Source organism: Pan paniscus, chromosome 19, assembly GCF_029289425.2.
Source record: "Pan paniscus chromosome 19, NHGRI_mPanPan1-v2.0_pri, whole genome shotgun sequence".
Taxonomy (NCBI): domain Eukaryota; kingdom Metazoa; phylum Chordata; class Mammalia; order Primates; family Hominidae; genus Pan; species Pan paniscus.
In genome coordinates this window covers 9,158,065-9,177,451 of record NC_073268.2, presented here as the reverse complement: position 1 = coordinate 9,177,451, position 19,387 = coordinate 9,158,065, and the positions used below count along the sequence as shown (strand labels likewise).

Below are 19,387 nucleotides of genomic sequence, written 5' to 3'. Positions count from 1 at the left end.
GCCCGGTTGTTGTGGGTAGGAAACAGCCCAGCCTGGCAGAGTCTACCTGTGCAGTCTGGTTCCGGGATCCCGGCCTGTGCAGGTTGTACAGAACTCTGGGTGTGTACTCCAGCCACCTGAGGACAAGGCTCCCTCTGGAGGGGACCCGAGGGCCAGAATGCCAGCCCCCACCCACCTCCCAGCTCCCCAGCCCCCACCCACCACCCAGCTCTCCAGCCTCCTGCAGGCCAGGGAGGACTCGGGAGGCCGTGGATGTGGAAAGTCAGGGCTGGGGGTGCCACGGTTGCCCCTTGTTTCTGCCTGCCAGCAATGCCATGGCCTGCCCTGGGCCAAAAGGCACGTACGTCCGGCATCTTAGAGAAGCTCCCCCGCCCGCACTGTCCCAGGGCCTTGGCCCTCCGGGGACTCCTGTCCGGTGGCCATGCTCTATGGCCAGAATGCCAGGGGAGGGGCCCCCTGCAGCTGCTGTTTTCCCCTCTGGGAAGGTCACACGGTCCGGCCTGTTTATGCTGCAGCCAGGGGGCTGAAAGAGAGAGAGTCACGGGCTTCCCTGTGTGACTGAGGCTGCGTGGAGGCAGTGAGTGAACAGCCCGGGCTGGCAGGACAGGTTGACCCGCACGGAGGCAGAGGCGGTGAGGGGGCTGTGGGAAGCACCTGAGGGCTGGGAGAGGGGCTTGCACTCCCACCTGTGAGTGTGGTGGTGAGTCAGGAAACAGCTCTCCGGCTTCCTGCTTGGCAGCAAAGCTGGTCCTTCCCCTCCTGGGGTCCTTCCCCTCCGCCAGCCCTCGAGGCCCGCGCTAGGGCGCTCTGCTCAGCACTCAGCCCTCACTCTGGCACCGCGGCTTCTGAATAGCCATTATGCGCAGCTGAGACCGGTGGAGGCAGGGAAGCTGGGGACGGAGTGAGCGAAAGGGGGAATGTGGGGAGTGACCCAGATGTCAGGATGACCTACGGGAGTCCACAGGCAAATGCAAGCCCATCCTATGCTGTGGCGCTGGACCATGGGGAGGTCAGCCCGAAGGCAACAGCAGGAGGTGAGGGCAGGGGGCAGATGGGTCTCAAAGGAGCTTCAGAAGGAATGTAAGAAATCTCTAGCTGGGGAGTGGGCATTGTGGTATCCCCCTGTAGTCTCAGCTACTCAGGAGGCTGAGGTGGGCAGATGAGTTGAGCCCAGGAGTTCTGCACAATAGTGTGCCGTGTTGATGAGATGTCTACACTAAGTTCAGCATCAGTGTGGTGACCTCCGGGGGGTGAGGGACCACCAGGTTGCCTAAGGAGGGCTGAAGCGGCCCAGGTCAGAAACAGAGCAGGTCAAAAGTGTCCTGCTGATCAGTAGAGGGATCATGCCTGTGAATAGCCACTGCGCTCCAGCCTGGGCAATACAGCATGACCTCATCTCCAAAAACAAATTTAAAACAATGACCGGGCGCGGTGGCTCACGCCTGTCATCCCAGCACTTTGGGAGGCCGAGGCGGATGGATCACCTGAAGTCAGGAGTTCGAGACCAGCCTGGCCAACATGGCGAAACTCTGTCTCTACTCAAAATACAAAAAAAATTAGCTGGGCATCGTGGCAGGTGCCTGTAATCCCAGCTACTCGGGAGGCTGAGGCAGGAGAATCGCTTGAACCAGGGAGGTGGAGGTTGAAGTGAGCTGAGACTGTGCCACTGCACTGTAGCCTTGGCGACAGAGTGAGACTCTGTCTCAAAAAATAAATAAGTAAATGAATGAAAAATAAACCTCTAGTTGAAGGGCGCAGATTGGATCTTAATAAGGCACATGTAAAAGCTGTGGGATCCAAACTGAAGTGTGTATCGGCCGGGGCCACAGGAGACTCCAGAGAGGCAGCGTGGCCTGGGGCCTACACACAGAGGCTTGGCCTGGCTTGAATCCCCAGTCTGACCATTACTAGCTTGGGGGAGTCCCTTGACTTTTCTAATCTTTAAGTTTTTGTTTTGTTTTGTTTTTTGAGGCAGAGTTTCACTCTTGTTGCCCAGACTGGAGTGCAATGGTGCGATCTCAACTCACTGCCACCTCTGCCTCCTGGGTTCAAGCGATTCTCCTGCCTCAGCCTGCCGAGTAGCTGGGATTACAGGTGCACGCCACCACGCCTGGCTAATTTTTTGTATTTTTAGTAGAGATGGGGTTTCACCGTATTGGCCAGGCTGGTCTCAAACTCCTGACCTCAGGTGATCCCCTGCCTCGGCCTCCCAAAGTGCTGGGATTACAGGTGTGAGCCACTGCGCCCGGCCTCATGGTGTTTTTTGACCAATAAAAGTTTTTAAATAGGTGGTCAAAAGTGTGTTTCAGCTTTTAGGAAGTACCTAGCATTTGTGTCAAATGAAACCTCTCTGAAGAGAACATGAAGGATGACCTTGACCAGTGAAACCCAAATCATAAACATCCTGACAGCAGTCAATGTGTGGTCACAACAGAATAACAAGGACAGGAGAAGAAAGGCCGTCTCTGTGGACACTAATTATTTATTTAAAGGGGAATACTAATTCGTGTTTTATCCTGTAGTCAGCTTCCTTTTCTTCCTCCCAGAGCTGTGATTCCTGCCAGAGGACACTTCCCTCGTTGGCTGTGCCCAGGAGCAGCTTGACCAGAAGATTTGCCTTGTTATTAAGTCATAACACATATCATAATAGTAACTATTGTTAATACCTACCCTATTTATGATCTTTAAAACCCTCGGCCGGGCGCAGTGGCTCACGCCTGTAATCCCAGCACTTTGGGAGGCTGAGGCGGGTGGATCACATGAGGTCAGGAGTTCGAGACCAGCCTGGCCAACATGGTGAAACCCTGTCTCTACTAAAACTACAAACATTAGCCGGGCGTGGTGGCGGGCGCCTGTAATCCCAGCTACTTGGGAGGCTGAGGCAGGAGAATCGCGTGAACCCGGGAGGTGGAGGTTGCGGTGAGCCGAGATCGCACCATTGCACTCCAGCCTGGGCAATAAGAGCGAAACTCCATCTCAAAAAAAAACAAAAAAAAACTGAAGAAACAAAACACCATGAATTAAGAAGTTAAATGACAAACTAGGGAAACTTATTCATAGTATATAGAACTGTGAATGTCTTCATTTTATTTTATTTTTATTAATTTTTGAGACAGAGTCTCGCTCTGTCGCCCAGGCTGGAGTGCAGTGGCACGATCTCGGCTCATTGCAACCTCTGCCTCTGGGGTTCAAGCGATTTTTCTGCCTCAGCTTCCCAAGTAGCTAGGATTACAGGTGCCTGCCACCATGTCCGGCTAATTTTTGTATTTTTAGTAAAGACAAGGTTTCACCATGTTGGCCAGGCTGGTCTCAAACCCCTGACCTCAGGTGATCCGCTCGCCTCGGCCTCTCAAAGTGCTGGGATTACAGGTGTGAGCCACCGTGCCCGGCCTGTGAATGTCTTTAATACATAAGAGCCTTCACAAAATCAATATACAAAGATTGGCCGGGTGCAGTGGCTCATGCCTGTAATCGTCGCACTTTGGGAAGCCAAGGTGGAAGGATCGCTGGAATCCAGGAGTTCAAGACCAGCCTGGGCAATAGAGTGAGGCCCTATCTCTATAAAAATAAAAGAATTAAAACAAAGCTGAAGGAGACCTTGCTATGCAGCCCCCTGCCGCTTGTATGCCCTTGTCGACCCACACGCACCTTCAGGAGGGCGGCGCACACCTGGGGTAGTCTCAGTGCAGGACTCTGGCTCAATAGCGCCTTTGCATTGGTTTGGACCTTCGGGAGGGCAGTGCGTGCCTGGGGTAGTCTCAGTGCAGAAGGACTCTGGCTCAGTAGCACCTTTGCATCAGTTTGGACCTTCGGGAGGGTGGTGCAGAAGGACTCTGGCTCAATAGTGGCTTTGCATCGGTTTGGACCTTCCGGAGGGCGGTACACACCTGGGGTAGTCTCAGTGCAGGACTCTGGCTCAGTAGCGCCTTTGCATTGGTTTGGACCTTCGGGAGGGCAGTGCATGCCTGGGGTAGTCTCGGTGCAGAAGGACTCTGGCTCAGTAGCACCTTTGCATCAGTTTGGACCTTCCGGAGGGCGGTACACGCCTGGGGTAGTCTCAGTGCAGGACTCTGGCTCAGTAGCGCCTTTGCATTGGTTTGGCCCTTTGGGAGGGCGGTGCACATCTGGGGTAGTCTCAGTGCAGGACTCTGGCTCAATAGCACCTTTGCATTGGTTTGGACCTTCGGGAGGGCGGTACACGTCTGGGGTAGTCTCAGTGCAGGACTCTGGCTCAGTAGCACCTTTGCATTGGTTTGGCCCTTCGGGAGGGCGGTACATGCCTGGGGTAGTCTCAGTGCAGGACTCTGGCTCAGTAGCGCCTTTGCATCGCTTTGGACCTTTGGGAGGGCGGTGCATGCCTGGGGTAGTCTCGGTGCAGAAGGGCTCTGGCTCAGTAGCGCCTTTGCATTGGTTTGGCCCTTCGGGAGGGCGGTACATGCCTGGGGTAGTCTCAGTGCAGGACTCTGGCTCAGTAGCGCCTTTGCATCGCTTTGGACCTTTGGGAGGGCGGTGCATGCCTGGGGTAGTCTCGGTGCAGAAGGGCTCTGGCTCAGTAGCGCCTTTGCATCAGTTTGGCCTTGGCTCCCAGCACTGGTTGTTTCCGGTGGGGTTGTCGGCTGTGTGAAGCAGGCCGTGTGCCTCTCTGGCTGTGGGGCTCTCTCTGGTGGTGTAGCAGGCCTGAGTGCTTATTAGCCATCTCGGGATCCAGGGAACATTTGGGTTTTCCCAGCTACACCTGGAACCTTGGCGGGCATATGGGAATGAGATTCTACCACTCTGGAAGATTCATGCCCACAGGTTTAATTGCAGTTTGCTGACGGTCCACAAGCCTGGAATTAGCGTGTTGAACAGACCCCTTTGGTAGCAGTCTAGTGCCAGCTCAGACCTACGAAGAATTAAAAATCTGCAAACTTCCACTATTTTCAATGTCTTAAGAGAAATAAATACAGCATTTTTGCATTTCTGACATTTTACTTAAAACAAACAAACAAACAAACAAACAAACACCACCAAACTGGGAGGGGTGGAAAATCAGTCGCTACTACAACAACCCTATGGAGGCAGCAAATATGCAACGCGATTCTTGTATACAGATGTTATCTTTTCTTTCGGTATCTCTAGGTGAAATCTCAAGGGTAAAATGTTAGTTGTCAACATTGAGGGTCCTGAAACCTGATTCCTCACTCAGAGGAACAGTGTGGAAAAAAAAAAAAAGTCTGGGCGCAATGGTTCACGCCTGTCATCCCAACACTTTGGGAGGCTGAGGTGGGCAGATCGCTTGAGGTCAGGAGTTTGAGACCAGCCTGACCAACATGGTGAAACCCTGTCTCTACTAAAAATACAAAAATGAGCTGGATGTCATAGCAGGCGGCTATAATCCATCCCAGCTGCTCGGGAGGCTGAGGCAGGAGAATCACTTGAACCTGGGAGGCAGAGGTTGCAGTGAGCCAGAATTGTACCATTGCACTCCAGCCTGGATGACAGAGTGAGACCGTGTCTCAAAAAAAAAAAAAAAAAAAAAAAAGAGGAAAGAAAAAAAAATCTCTTATGAGATTTAGAATGTCTCTTCTTTTGCTCACCTTAGAGCACAGACCTACTTTGAAATTATGTTAAATGAAATATTGGAAGGGCGCGGTGGCTCATACCTGTAATCCCAGCATTTTGGGAGGCTGAGGCAGGCGGATCACTTGAGGTCAAGAGTTTGAGACCAGCCTGGCCAACATGGCTAAACCCCGTCTCTACTAAAAATACAAAAATTAGCCAGGCGTCGTGGCAGGCACCTGTAACCCTGGCTACTCGGGAGGCTGAGGCAGGATAATCGCTTGGACCTGGGAGGTGGAGGTTGCAGTGAGCCGAGATAGCACTACTGCACTCCAGCCTGGGCGACAGAGCCAGACTCCGTCTCAAAAAAAAAAAAAAAATATATATATATATATATATATTCAATTAATTAATATATAGCTTACTGTAAAAAAAAAAAAAAAAGAAAGATTAACATCCCCATAGAAAAAAACGACAAATATACATGATTTTTTTTTTTTTGAGATGGAGTCTCGCTCTGTTCCCCAGGCTGGAGTGCAGTGGCACAATCTCAGCTCACTGCAAGCTCTGCCTCCCAGGTTCACGCCATTCTCCCGTCTCAGCCTCCCGAGTAGCTGGGACTACAGGCGCCCATGACCACACCCAGCTAATTTTTTGTATTTTTAGTAGAGATGGGGTTTCACCGTGTTAGCCAGGATGGTCTCGATCTCCTGACCTCGTGATCCACACGCCTCAGCTTCCCAAAGTGCTGGGATTACAGGCGTGAGCCACCGCGCCTGGCCAAATAATTTTTTAAGTTGTAGAAAGATGTTGAAAGTCATTAGTAAAAGTTTTTTGTTTTTTTGAGACGGAGTCTAACTGTGTTGCCCAGGCTGGAGTGCAGTGGCTCAGTCTCGGCTCACTGCAACCTCTATCTCCCAGGTTCAAGCGATTCTGCTGCTTCAGCCTCCCAAGTAGCTGGGACTACAGGCGCCCGCTACCACGCCCAGCTAATTTTCTGTATTTTTGGTAGAGACAGGGTTTCACCATGTTGGCCAGGCTGGTCTTGAACTGCTGGCCTCAAGTGATCCACCTGCCTCAGCCTCCTAAAGTGCTGGGATTATAGATGTGAGCCACTGCGTCTGGCCTCAGGGTGATTTTTACCTTATTCTTTTTATACTTTGCTCCAAACATTTTGCAATGGATATGCTTTTCTTTTCTTTTCTTTTTTTGAGACAGAGTCTCACTCTGTCGCCAGGCTGGAGTGCAGTGGCATGATCTCGGCTCATTGCAACCTCTGCCCCCTGGGTTCAAGCAATCCTCCTGCTTCAGCCTCCCAAGTACCTGGGACTACAGGTGCACGCCACCACACCTGGCTAATTTTTGGTATTTTTAATAGAGATGGGGTTTCACCATGTTGGCCAGGATGGTCTCGATCTCGTGATCCGCCCACCTCAGCCTCCCAAAGTGTTGAGATTACAGGCGTGAGCCCCCGCGCCCAGCCCAGGCATTGCTGTTCTAAGGAAAAGATCATAATTAAAAATACAAGATGTCGGTGTTGGTTTGAAGGCTACCTAGTGTGGTTCCCCTGAGGCACTCTACTCCCCTAAGGAATGGCCCTGCTGACCAGAATAACATGTTGGGAAGAATTTTCTTGGTGCTGGTAAGAATGTTCCAGGCGGCAAGAGGCAGGGCATCAAAGGGAGCAGCTGGGAGGCCCCTGCCCTGTCCAGGCCTGAGGGCAAGGCCTCATCCATGGACAGATGGAGAGTCGGCCTCTTCCCCAGGTTCTGCTCTTCCCCATCCTGGATCTAGTGCTGGGGAGAAGACTCCAGAAGACCAGGCAGGGCCACATGGTCACCCCAGGGCCCTGTGGCTCTGTTGGTCTGTAGCCTAGGTTAGGGTTAAGGCAGGCAGGCTTGAGATTAAAAAGGTAGAAGGAAAATGCCTAGCTAGCAAGCTCTCTGCTTTTCCGGAACATTCTCTAGCTCTGTTGAAAAGTTTGAGACACTCTTTTTACCCAAAGGTGACTGCAGCAACCTACATGTCAGCCTCACCTGACCCTGCACCAAGGGAGCCAGGCTCTGGGCTTCCATTTGCCCTTCTGGTTGGGTTCCAAGCCTTCTCTGGGCCCCCCCTTTTTTTTTTTGAGACAGAGTCTCGTTTTGTCACCCAGGCTGGAGTGCAGTGGCGTGATCTCGGCTCACTGCAACCTCCGCCTCCTGGATTCAAGCAATTCTGCCTCAGCCTCTTCCCCAGTAGCTGGGACTACAGGCACCCACCACCACGCCCAGCTAATTTTTGTATTTCTAGTAGAGACAAGGTTTCACTGTGTTGGCCAAGCTGGTCTCAAACTCCTGACCTCATGGTCCACCTGCCTCGGCCTCCCAAAGCGTTGGGATTACAGGCGTGAGCCACCGCGCCTGGCCCCTTTCTTTCTTTCTTTCTTTGCGCCGGCTGTGCTGGCATGCCGGGCAGGAACACTTCCCTCCTTCCGCATAAGCAGAACAAATATTTGCATTCTCACTGGGGTAGATGTGGCCACGGAGATGCCTTTGCTACAGTGCAGTAATGGAGCAGCCCAAATATGTGAGCTTGGGAACCGAGGCTTGTCCTTTGAACTGCAGCCTACCTGGGAGGCAGGTACCCAGAGAGTAAGATTGCTCACCTGGGCGTGCCTGGGCACGTGTGAGCACATCACATTTCTTTTGTCTTCTGTTGGAAGGGATTTCTTTTCTTTTTCTTTTTTCTTTTTTTTTTTCTTTTTGAGACGGAGTCTCACTCTGTCGCCCAGGGTGGAGGGCAATGGCGAGATCTTGACTCACTGCAAGCTCCGCCTCCCAAGTTCAAGTGATTCTCCTGTCTCAGCCTCCCGAGTAGCTGGGATTACAGGTGCCCGCCATTATGCCCAGCTAATTTTTGCATTTTTGTAGAGATGGGGTTTCACCATGTTGGCCAGGCTGGTCTCGAACTCCTGACCTCAGGTGATCTGCCCACCTTGGCCTCCCAAAGTGCTGGGATTACAGGCGTGAGCCACCTCGCCCGGCCTCATTTCTTTTTTTTTTTTTTTGAGTCTTGCTCTGTCGCCCAGGCTGGAGTGCAGTGGCACAATCTTGGCTCACTGCAACCTCCACCACCCGGGTTCAAGCAATTCTCCTGCCTCAGCCTCCCAGGTAGCTGGGATTACAGGCGCACGTCACCATGCCCGGCTAATTTTTGAATTTTTTTAGCAGGGACGGGGTTTCACCATGTTGGCCAGGCTGGTCTTGAACTCCTGATCTTGTGATCTGCCCACCTCGGCCTCCCAAAGTGCTGGGATTACAGGTGTGAGCCACCGTGCCCAGCCTCTTTTTTTTAAAACGTAGTCTTGCTCTGTTGCGCAGGCTGGAGTGCAGTGGCACGATCTCGGCTCACTGCAACCCCCGCCTGGGTTCAAGTGGTTCTCCTGCCTCAGCCTCCCGAGTAGCTGGGATTACAGGCATGTTCCACCATACCTCGCTAAGTTTTTGTATTTTTGGTAGAGACGGGGTCTCACTATGTTCCCTAGGCTGGTCTGGAACTCCTGACCTCGTGATCCGCCCACCTCGGCCTCCCAAAGTGCTGGGATGACAGGCGTGAGCCACCGCGCCCAGCCTCACTGTGACTTTTTGGTGTCCTAATGGGTATCAAGTGGTATCTCATTGTGGCTTTGATTTGAATTTCACTATGATTAATGATGTTGAGCATCTTTCCATATGCTTATTGGCCATTTGTATATCTTCTTTGGAGAAATGTCTATTCAGATCCTTTGCCCATTTAAAAAATTGGTTATTTCAAAAAATAGCTGGGCGTGGTGGCACATACCTGCAATGGGAGGTGCCGCTTGGGAGGCTGAGGTGGGAGAATGGCATGAACCCAGGAGACAGAGGTTGGAGTGGGCCGAGATCGCACCACTGCACTCCAGCCTGGGAGACAGAGCGAGACTCCATCTAAAAAAAAAAATTGGTTATTTATCATTTTATTATTGAGATGTAGGGGTTCTTTATATGTTCTATTTTTTGTTTTTTGAATAACTGTTGGGCACTATGTTTATATATTCTAGATGCAAGCTCTTGATCTGTGATTTGTAAGAAGTTTCTCCCATTCTGTGCATTCTTTTCACTTTCTTGAACTCCTGCCCTCAAGTAATCCCGCTGCCCCAGCCTTCCAAAGTGCTGGGATGACAGGCACGAGCCACCACTCCCAGCCTGTTTTCACTTTCTTTTTTTTTTGAGATGGAGTCTCGCACTCTTGCCCAGGCTAGAGTGCAATGGATCAATGTCAGCTCACTGCAACCTCCATCTCCCGGTTCAAGGGATTCTCCTGTCTCAGCCTCCCGAGTAGCTGGGATTACAGGCGTCCACCACCACGCCCGGCTAATTTTTTGTATTTTTAGTAGAGATAGGGTTTCCCCATGTTGGCCAGGCTGGTGTTGAACTGCTGACCTCATGATCTGCCTGCCTCGGCCTCCCAAAGTGTGGGGATGACAGGTGTGAGCCACCGCGCCCAGCTCTCTTTTCACCTTCTTGATGGCATCCTTTGAAGCACAGAGGTTTTAAATTTTGCTGACATCCCTTACTCATTTTTAAAAGTGGGCAAAACAGGCAGCAGTGACTGCAGACAGGTATGTCGCCAAGTTCAAACTCCCTCCGCTCAGTAACAGTTAATTTGCTTGCAGGCAGGCAGGTTTAATAAAACAAAAATTATTTAGTTTGGGAGGCCAAGGTGGGAGAAGAGCTTGAGGCCAGGAGTTCAAGTCTAGCCTGGGCAATATAGTGAGACCCCATCTCTACAAAAATAATTAAAGGCCGGGCGTGATGGCTGATGCCTGTAATCCCAGCACTTTGGGAGGCCAAGATAGATGGATCGCTTGAGGTCAGGAGTTCAAGACCAGCCTGGCAGCATGGTGAAACCCTGTCTCTACTAACAATACAAAAATTAGCCGGGCATGGTGGTGCGCACCTGTGGTCCCAGCCTACACAGGAGGCTGAGGCAGGAGACTCGCTTGAACTTGGGAGGTGGAGGTTGCAGTGAGCCAAGATTGCATGTCAGTGCATTCCAGTGTGGGTGACAGAGCAATACCCTGCCTCCAAAAAAAAAACCACTAGCTGGGGCATGGTGGCGTGGGCCTGTTGTCCCAGTGACTTGGGAGCTGGGGTGGGAAGATCACTTGAGCCAAGTTGGAGGCTGCAGTGAGCTATGATTGCATTACTGCACTCCCACCTGGGCAACAGAATGAGACCCTGTCTCTCTCTCTCTTTTTTTTTTTTGACACAGAGTCTCGCTCTGTCACCCAGGCTGGAGTGCAGTGGCGCAGTGTCGGCTCACTGCAAGCTCCGCCTCCCGGGTTCAAGCCATTTTCCTGCCTCAGCCTCCCAAGTAGCTGAGATTATAGGTGCCCGCCACCACACCCGGCTAATTTTTGTATTTTTAGTAGAGACGGGGTTTCGCCATGTTTGCCAGGCTGATCTCGAATTCCTGACCTCAGGTGATCTGCCCCCCCTTGTCTCTCTCTCTTTTTTTTAGCTTTAAAAAGATACAGAGGCAGGGTTTCGCCATGTTGTCCAGGCTGGTCTTAAACTCTGAGGTCAAAGGCCGCACTCTGGGATTGCAGGCGTGAGCCACTGCATCCAGCAGATCCTGTCTCTTAAAAAAAGAAAAAAAGGTCGGGCGCGGTGGCTCACACCTGTAATCCTAGCACTTTGGGAGGCCAAGGCGGGCGGATCATGAAGTCAGGAGATCGAGACCATCCTGGCTAACACGGTGAAACCCCGTCTCTACTGAAAATACAAAAAAATCAGCTGGGCGTGGTGACGGGCGCCTGTAGTCCCAGCTACTCGGGAGGCTGAGGCAGGAGAATGGCGTGAACCTGGGAGGCGGAGCTTGCAGTGAGCCGAGATCGCGCCACTGCACTCCAGCCCGGCCGATAGAGCGAGACTCCGTCTCAAAAAAAAAAAGAAAGAAAGAAAGAAAGAAAAAGATTCAAGACAAATGGGGAGTGGTGGGGAGGGTGGAGGGGACGTAGATTAAGTCCCCATAAGCAGCCTGAATTTAATGAAATAGGTTGGCATGGCTATCCAGAGGGCAGCCCCCAAGGCCAGGGACGCTGGGTGTGGACAGGAAAGGTTTGCTACACACAGTGTGATCTCTCTTGAGGTTAGAGAACCTGTGCCTCTTTGGGAGGATGTAGTTTGCCCTAGGCCTGGATTTCGGTAGAATCAGCAAGAGTTAGCCTTGAAGTCCTGTTCAGGTGGGCCCCCTCTTGCCCTGTACCCAGAATGAGCTGATGTGAGATGCCGAGGGTGGCTTCGTTGGGAAGAGAGCCCGGACCTTGCTTCCCGTTGACCTTCTAGGATGCTAACTGCTCGGGCCGAACATCCTGTGGGAAGATAATCCCCTGCTTGTACTGAGAAATTCAGAAGCAGGAGGCCGGGCGCGGTGGCTCACGCCTGTAGTCCCAGCACTTTGGGAGGCCGAGGCGGGCGGATCACTTGAGATCAGCCTGGCCAACATGGTGAAACCCCGTCTCTACTAAAAATACAAAAATTAGCCAGGCATGGTGGCAGGCATCTCTAATCTCGCGACTTGGGAGGCTGAGGCAGGAGAATCACTTGAACCAGGGAGGCGGAGGTTGCAACGAGCCGAGCTCACACTACTGCGCTCCAGCCTGGGGGACAAGAGCAAAACCCCGTCTCAAAACAAAGAAAAGAAATTCAGAAGCAGGAATCCTGGGCCAGCTTCATCCTCAGACCGAAGAGAACTGTAGAATTCTGATTGACATCTTCCAAAAACCTACCCTCTCCAAACCAAAAGCAGTTTTTGCTGACATCTGGTCTTTCTGGGATGCTGATATTTTTATTTATAAAATGATGCTATTATCCCCAAATAGATTCTTATTTTTAACAGGCTTTCTCCCTCTGAGGGCTGCCTGAGGCTCATAACTTTGTTCTCTGGCATCTCAGTGTTACCCTGAAAAGACAAGAAGGCTCCTGGGCTCTGCCAGGAGCAGAGAGATGGGGAGGGGTGCCAGCCGGAAAGTCAGACAACTGCTTGTATTCTGCATTACCTCCCTCCTTGGCCCCATCAGCCTCAGTCCAGGAAGGAGAAACCTTCAGTGAGCGGTCATTGCCCCTGAACTAATGCCCCTGTGAGTCACACAGGAAGGGGCGCAGGTGAAGAAGGGGCCTCATGGGGCCTAGTTCTCTGTCCCCTCCTCCTCCCCTTCCCTGGTGCATCCTCCCCACTGAGGTTTCTCTGCTTCTTATCTCTCAGCTGCCCAACATGTTCGGCGACCTTCGGTCCACGTTTATTGCCTTGATGATTGGGTCCTACGCCTCCTCGGCAGTCACCTTTCCAGGAATCAAGGTGAGCACGTGTATTTTGCACTGGTGTCTGTGCAGAGGCCTGCTCCAGGCTCCTTCCACCCTCTCTGAAGAGGGAGGCAATTGTGGGCACCGGGGGTGGCCCCTCTCCACCACCCCCACCCGGGCAGGATGCACCTGGGCATCACAGGGGCGACAAATGAAAACCGCGGGGCCTCAGGGGACGGGATTCATGCATGTGGCTGCAGGATCTGCCACAGGTGCCTTTGCATTTCGGGGCTGGGGCAGGGAAAGGGCGGTGGGTGAGTCTGTTTCCAGTTGTGAGTCCCGCCCCCGTCTCCTCCGTCATCCTGGTCTCCCCCTGCTCCCCTGGCTCGCCAGCCCCCCAGCCTCCTGTTATTGTGCCGTTACTCCTCGCCAGCCAAAGCACTGCTCTTGGCCAAGTGTTTCAGCTGTTTCCCTCCTAGGCAGGATTTTGAGCCTGTGGAAGTCACACAGGGTCAGGACGAAGCAAACACCTCACAGTCCATCAGCCCAAGTTCCCCAGACCCTGTGGGTCTGCCAGGGCCCCGTAGGGGCTTCTCCTACCTCTGACCCTCACACTAAGTAAAAGCCCCTTTCCTCGGGGGTGTGTGTGGGAATGCTGTTGGCGAGGAGAGGGGGTCACGGTGTGGGCTGGCCACCTGGGCATTGAAGTGGTGGGAGCTGGGACTCTGGGGCCAGCCATCCTATGGACTTGCAGAGATTCTCATGCCCCTGGACTGGGGAGCATCCCGAAAGTTCTTCCTCCTCCTTTTTTGGGGGGGGAACAAGGTCTCACTCTGTCGCCCAGGCTGGAGTGCAGCAGCACGATCTCGGCTCACTGCAACCTCCACCTCCCAGGTTCAAGTGATTCTCCTGCCTCAGCCTCCCAAGGAGCTAGGATTACAGGCGCCCGCCACCACGCCCGGCTAATTTTTGTATTTTTAGTAGAGATGGGATTTCACCATGTTGGTCAGGCTGGCCTCGAACTCCTGACCTCATGATCTGCCCACTTTGGCCTCCCAAAGTGCTGGGATTACAGGAGTGAGCCACCATGCCTGGCTTCCTTGAGCATTTCTTTGGCCTCTGCCATGTGAGCTCTCAGAGGCACTGGGGAAGCATCAGTGGACGGGGCTGGCTGGTTCCCGCCTTCAGGGAGCTCTGCTAATGCCAGACAAGCCGACGGACCAGGAGCACCGTCCGCTCTGCTGGGCCGATCACTATGAGCCTGCGAGACATGCCGTGGTCATGGCGGGGCGGTCAGGAAGGCCTCCGAGTCGGGGGGCTAATCACACGCCAGGCCCAGATGACCAGCAGGGCAGGCACGGTGGGAGGACTGGAAGGCGGGTGCCTGATGCCCCAACGCCCAGGCTGGCAGGGCCGTGCCTCTTTGCACGGCTCAGCACAGGGACAGCAGGGGTGGCCAGATGCCCCTGCCTGCCGCGGCTCTGGCCTCCCCGGGCTAACTCTGCCCCCTCCCCCACCCCACCCCGTCCCCGCGGTGCCTGTCAGCTCATCTATGATGCTGGTGTCTCCTTCATCGTCATCCTCGTGGTCTGGGCCGGCTGTTCCGGGCTGGTTTTCCTCAACTGCTTCTTTAACTGGCCCCTTGAGCCCTTCCCGGGGCCGGAGGACATGGACTACTCGTAAGTAGAGGTGCCCCCGTCCCGCCTGCCCCCAGCCCCCGCCCCCCAGCCGGGGTCCCGGACAGCACCCACAGACACTCTCCCGGGGCCCCAGGGTGAAGATCAAGTTCAGCTGGCTGGGCTTTGACCACAAGATCACAGGGAAGCAGTTCTACAAGCAGGTGACCACGGTGGGCCGGCGCCTGAGTGTGGGCAGCTCCATGAGGAGCGCCAAGGAGCAGGTGGCGCTGCAGGAGGGCCACAAGCTGTGCCTGTCCACCGTCGACCTGGAGGTGAAGTGCCAGCCGGATGCCGCAGGTACCCGCCTGAGACCACAGCCGGGCGACGGGCAGGGAGTGCTCCGTGGGTATCGGCTCACCCCATTCCCACCTCACCCCAAAAGGGGAGGCAGCCCCGCCCGCCCTGTTCTGCAGAGGCACTCAGGAAGGCTTGGGGGAGGGAAAGGGATTTGCCTGATTTCACCCAAGAGGTGACCCCACCGCAGCGCCAACCCCGTTACCCTCACCAGGCCCATCCCGAGGGCCCCCTCCTGGCCTCCAGCGTGGAGGGATCTGCACAGCCCCCCGGTGGCGGGGACAGTGTGCCCCGGCCCTGAGCCCTGCACCCTCTCCCCGCAGCGGCCCCCTCCTTCATGCACAGCGTGTTCAGCCCCATCCTGCTGCTCAGCCTGGTCACCATGTGCGTCACGCAGCTGCGGCTCATCTTCTACATGGGGGCTATGAACAACATCCTGAAGTTCCTGGTCAGCGGCGACCAGAAGACAGGTAGGTGCCCCGGGCAGCCTCAGTCGCTGTCACTCCCCGGCCTGAGCCCAGCCCACTGGCCGCCGGCCGGAATGTGTTAAGCTGAGGCGGGCCAGCGGGGCCACGGAAAGGCCGCATCCCAGGCGCTGTCTGCCCGTCAGAGCTATTTCATCACTGCCAGCCCCAACTGTTTCTTCATGTCCCCATCAGGGTTTCCTGGTCCAGGAGGGGAGGGAAGGACCAAAATAGCCTCCTGGGTGTGGGGTGTGGGGTGTGTGTTTTCCAGTGCCTGAGGGGGAGGGTTGCCGTGTGTGTCTGTAAATGAAAACAGAACAGAACGCTCCACCTGAGCGTGGCTGAAAGCAGGTCAAGCCCGAAGTCCTCCCAGAAAGTGGCACGGTGGGTGCGTGGACACCCTGGGCATCGAGGTCAGGACGGGGCTGGAGACGCTGGGGCAACTGGCCCACACTGGGATCTGCATCCCTCACCACGAAACAGGGCGGGGCAGAGACTTCCTCGGAGCTTGCGAACAGTTGAGGCTTGTCAGCTCCAACAAACACAGCTGATAACCCACAGTCCACTTTTCCAAACAGGGCAGGTCTTCAGCTGATTAGAGGTTTTGATTCTACAGAGAAAGTCAGGACTTCCCCGGGGCCTGAGCTGAGTCAGCCTTAGTCATCCCCAGGCGGGACAAACACTCCAAATCCTTTTTATTGGCAGCCTCCCTGGTGTGCCACTTTTTCCGATGGTTTCCTTGTTTTTATCAAGGTGAAGATACCCTAGGACTTGTGAAGAATCAGTTATCAGGCTTTTAGGGGATGAGAAATCCAGCTTTATCAAGAGGAAAAGATAGCAAAGGGAACCAGATAACAGCCAGTTCTACTGTGAAAATGGTAGTCTAGGCCAGGCACGGTGGCTCACGCCTGTAATCCTAGCCCTTTTGGAGGCCGAGGCAGGTGGATCATGAGGTCAGGAGTTCAAGACCAGCCTGGCCAAGATTGCGAAACCCCCATCTCTACTAAAAATACAAAAAATTAGCTGGGCGTGATGGTGGGCCCCTGTAATCCCTGCTACTTGGAAGGCTGAAGCAGAGAATTGCTTGAACCCAGGAGGTGGAGGTTGCAGTGAGCCGAGATCACACCACTGCACTCCAGCCTGGGCAACAGAGTGCGACTCCATCTCAAAAGAAAAAAAACATCTGTGGAACACACTTTGGGGAACCCTAATCTATCATGTCTCTTTCTTTCTTGTTTTTTTGAGGCAGGGTCTCTTTCTGTGTTGCTTAGGCTGGAGTGCAGTGATGTGAACACTGCAGCCTTGACCTCTTAGGGCTCCCCAGGTGCGCGCCACCACACCCAGCTAATTTTTAAATTCTTTGCAGAGATAGGGTCTTGCTGTGTTGCCCAGGTTGGTGTCGAACTCCTGGGCTCAAGGGATCCTCCCCTCTTGGCCTCCCAAAGTGCTGGGATTACAGGCGTAAACCTCCACACCCGGCCTGATAAACATTCAGCCCTGGAGTGGCGGAAACCCCAAAGTGTGCAGAGAGAGCTGGTCCCTGGCCCTCGAAAGGCTCATCTCCCTGCTGCTGAGTCAGCGTCTTTTACTCAAGCTGTCTGAGAAATCATTTGCTGCCCAGGAGGAATGTTTCCAACTGTTTCGTATGTTCAAAAAGTCAATTTCAAGAAGTAGAGGAAGCCAGGCCAGGAAGATTGGTCTGTGGCAGACGAGGCACTGGTTTTCCCCCTCCTCCTTCTGTGACCCGTTACACCCAACACCCATAGCCCTAGCTCTGGCCGAGAGGCGGCTGCAGGGTCCGGGTCACTTTCTGCACACTCATGAGCTTTGCGGCTCCGCAGGAGGGGGTGTGCCGTGCTGCCGAGGAACAGCTCAAAGCACCAGAGCCATCGCCTCCGCCTACGGCCCCGCGACCGCCCGCGGCAGAGGCTCCCAGGTGCTGGTTCCAAATGGAGACTCCAGGCCTTGCCGCTGACCGGTGACGCTGCTGCCTCCCAGCGTTTGAGACCCGCCATCAAACAGGAGTTGCAGATTCGGGGAAACCCTAACTAGCCAGGGTGCTGCCAGCTGGGAAAAGGCCGCCTTTTTTTTTTTTTGAGTTGGGGTCTTGCTCTGCCACCCAGGCTGGAGTGCAGTGGTGCAACTGATAGCTCACGGCAGCCTCCGACTCCTGAGCTCAAGGGATCCTCCCACCTCAGCCTCCTAAGTATCTGGGACTACAGGTGTGTGCCACCATGCCTGGCTAATTTGGTTTTTTTTTTTCCATAAAGACAAGGTCTCGCTATTTTTCCCAGGCTGGTCTCAAACTCCTGGGCTCAAGCAGTTCTCCCACCTCAGCCTCCCAAAGTGCTGAGATTATAGGCATGAGCCACAATGCCCAGCCAAAAATACAGTCTTTTTTTTTTTTTGACATGGATTTTTGCTCTTGTCACCCGGGCTGGAGCACAGTGGCATGAGCTCGGCTCACTGCAACCTCTGCCTCTCGGGTTCAAGCGATTGTTCTGCCTCAGCCTCCCAAGTAGCTGGGGTTACAGGCACCTGCCACCATGCCCAGCTAATTTTTGTATTTTTAGTAGAGACAGAGTTTCACCATGTCTGCAGCTCCTGGCTGGTCTCCAACTCCTGACCTCAAGTGATCCACGTGCCTCAGCCTCCCAAAGTGCTGAGATTACAGGCGTGAGCCACAATGCCCAGCCAAAAAGCCAGTCTTGAGATGGGGAAGACGTGGCCCGTGCTGTCCCCAGCAGTGCCCAGTCCCAGCCAAAGTGGGCACTGCTGCCTCACTCTCCCACCCACCCTCAGGGTGTGGCACTTACTGGGAAGAAGCAGGCATTGAGAAACAGAATTGAGAGGGGAAAACAGTTCAGGGCCAACAGTGCTTGGGGATTGAGGCCTGAAAATGCGAGCAGGGTACAGAGGCTGTGGCTGGCCAGATGGGTCGGGTGCCCCCTGCACCCCCAACCCCTAGTCAGGGGCCACCTGTCCTACCCTCCCTTTGTAAGAGTTGACAGGTGACATGTTTTCCTATTGTTGTCCTTGACTTGATAACAATCTGGGAGTTAAATAGATACTATCATCTGTTTACGTCATCATTTATGATAGATACTATCATCATATACACCTGAAAAACGAGGCCTAGAGATACTATCATCATATACACCTGAAAAACGAGGCCTGGAGCGATGGAGTAGCTTGTTCAAGGTCAGAGCCAGCACTCACATATGGGTCTTAAGACACTGGAGCAGCCAAGGGCCTCTAGACCAGGACATTCCACTCGGAGCAGCAGCTCAGGGGCCACCAGGCCTCTGCGGCAGGGGGGCCACGGCCCAAGGAAGGGGAGCAGGCCCAGGCATGGTCCCCATTTCTTGGAGTGGAAGGGAGACCAGCTCTGGCCATCTGGAGGAGACCCATGGTGTCAGATGCCTTGGCCGGGCGTCTGGGGCAGGTTCTTTAACCTTTCCCTCTCTCTGAGCACAGCAGGAGGTAGATGTGACAGAGCCGCTTCCCGCAGGCAGTGTGGTGACAGGGACCCTGATTGCACCAGGTCTTCCGCATGCCCGCCACTTCCCCATCACGCTACCCGCCAACGTCACAGGCCTGATTCACCAGCCCGCCTGTGACCCGGCACCAGCAGACAGGAGGATGTCAGCAGGGGCCCGGGCTGGGCGTTGTCCCAAGTCCACTTCCAGAGGCCTGGCTGCAGCTCTGCCTCCCCTGAGCGCCCCGAGTCACGCTTGGTGGGAAATGCAGTGCGGGAAACGCAGTGCGGGAAATGAGTGCGGGAAACGCAGTGTGGGAAATGCAGTGCATGCTGGGCATGGAGTGAGCCTGCCTCCTCTCCCATCTCTCTGTAGCCCTGAGATTTCTGCCACTAACCTCTCTTCTTTCTGCTTTTTCACTTTTGCTTTCTTGATGCAGTGATGGCCACGGGTAAGCGGGGGGTGGGGGGGATTGTCAGGGAATGCTGTGATGTCCCCTCCCAGCCAGTCTCTAGAGGTTCAACCCAGAAGCTCCTCACCTCAAGCTCCAGACATGCCTCCTGGCTAGAGCCGTGGGGGTAAAACTGGGGCAATCAACATTCCTCGTCTGCTTCCCTGGAAAA

At 54.2% G+C, this 19,387-nt stretch overlaps 1 protein-coding gene across 8 annotated transcripts in view; it reads left to right on the top strand.

Moving 5' to 3' along the window:
* Positions 1 to 19,387, top strand: part of SLC43A2 (solute carrier family 43 member 2) — a 60,226-nt gene that overhangs the window by 27,774 nt on the left and 13,065 nt on the right. For 5 of the 8 annotated variants that reach the window (XM_063598842.1, XM_034941229.3, XM_063598841.1 and 2 more), the window contains exons 6-9: positions 12,811 to 12,903; positions 14,394 to 14,527; positions 14,622 to 14,824; positions 15,145 to 15,291. In XM_063598842.1, the coding sequence (XP_063454912.1) occupies positions 12,811 to 12,903; positions 14,394 to 14,527; positions 14,622 to 14,824; positions 15,145 to 15,291 (577 nt within the window). Of the gene's footprint in view, positions 1 to 12,810; positions 12,904 to 14,393; positions 14,528 to 14,621; positions 14,825 to 15,144; positions 15,292 to 19,203; positions 19,216 to 19,387 lie in introns of all 8 variants that reach the window. The other 3 variants (XM_034941226.3, XM_034941227.3, XM_034941228.3) reach the window with 1 other exon arrangement.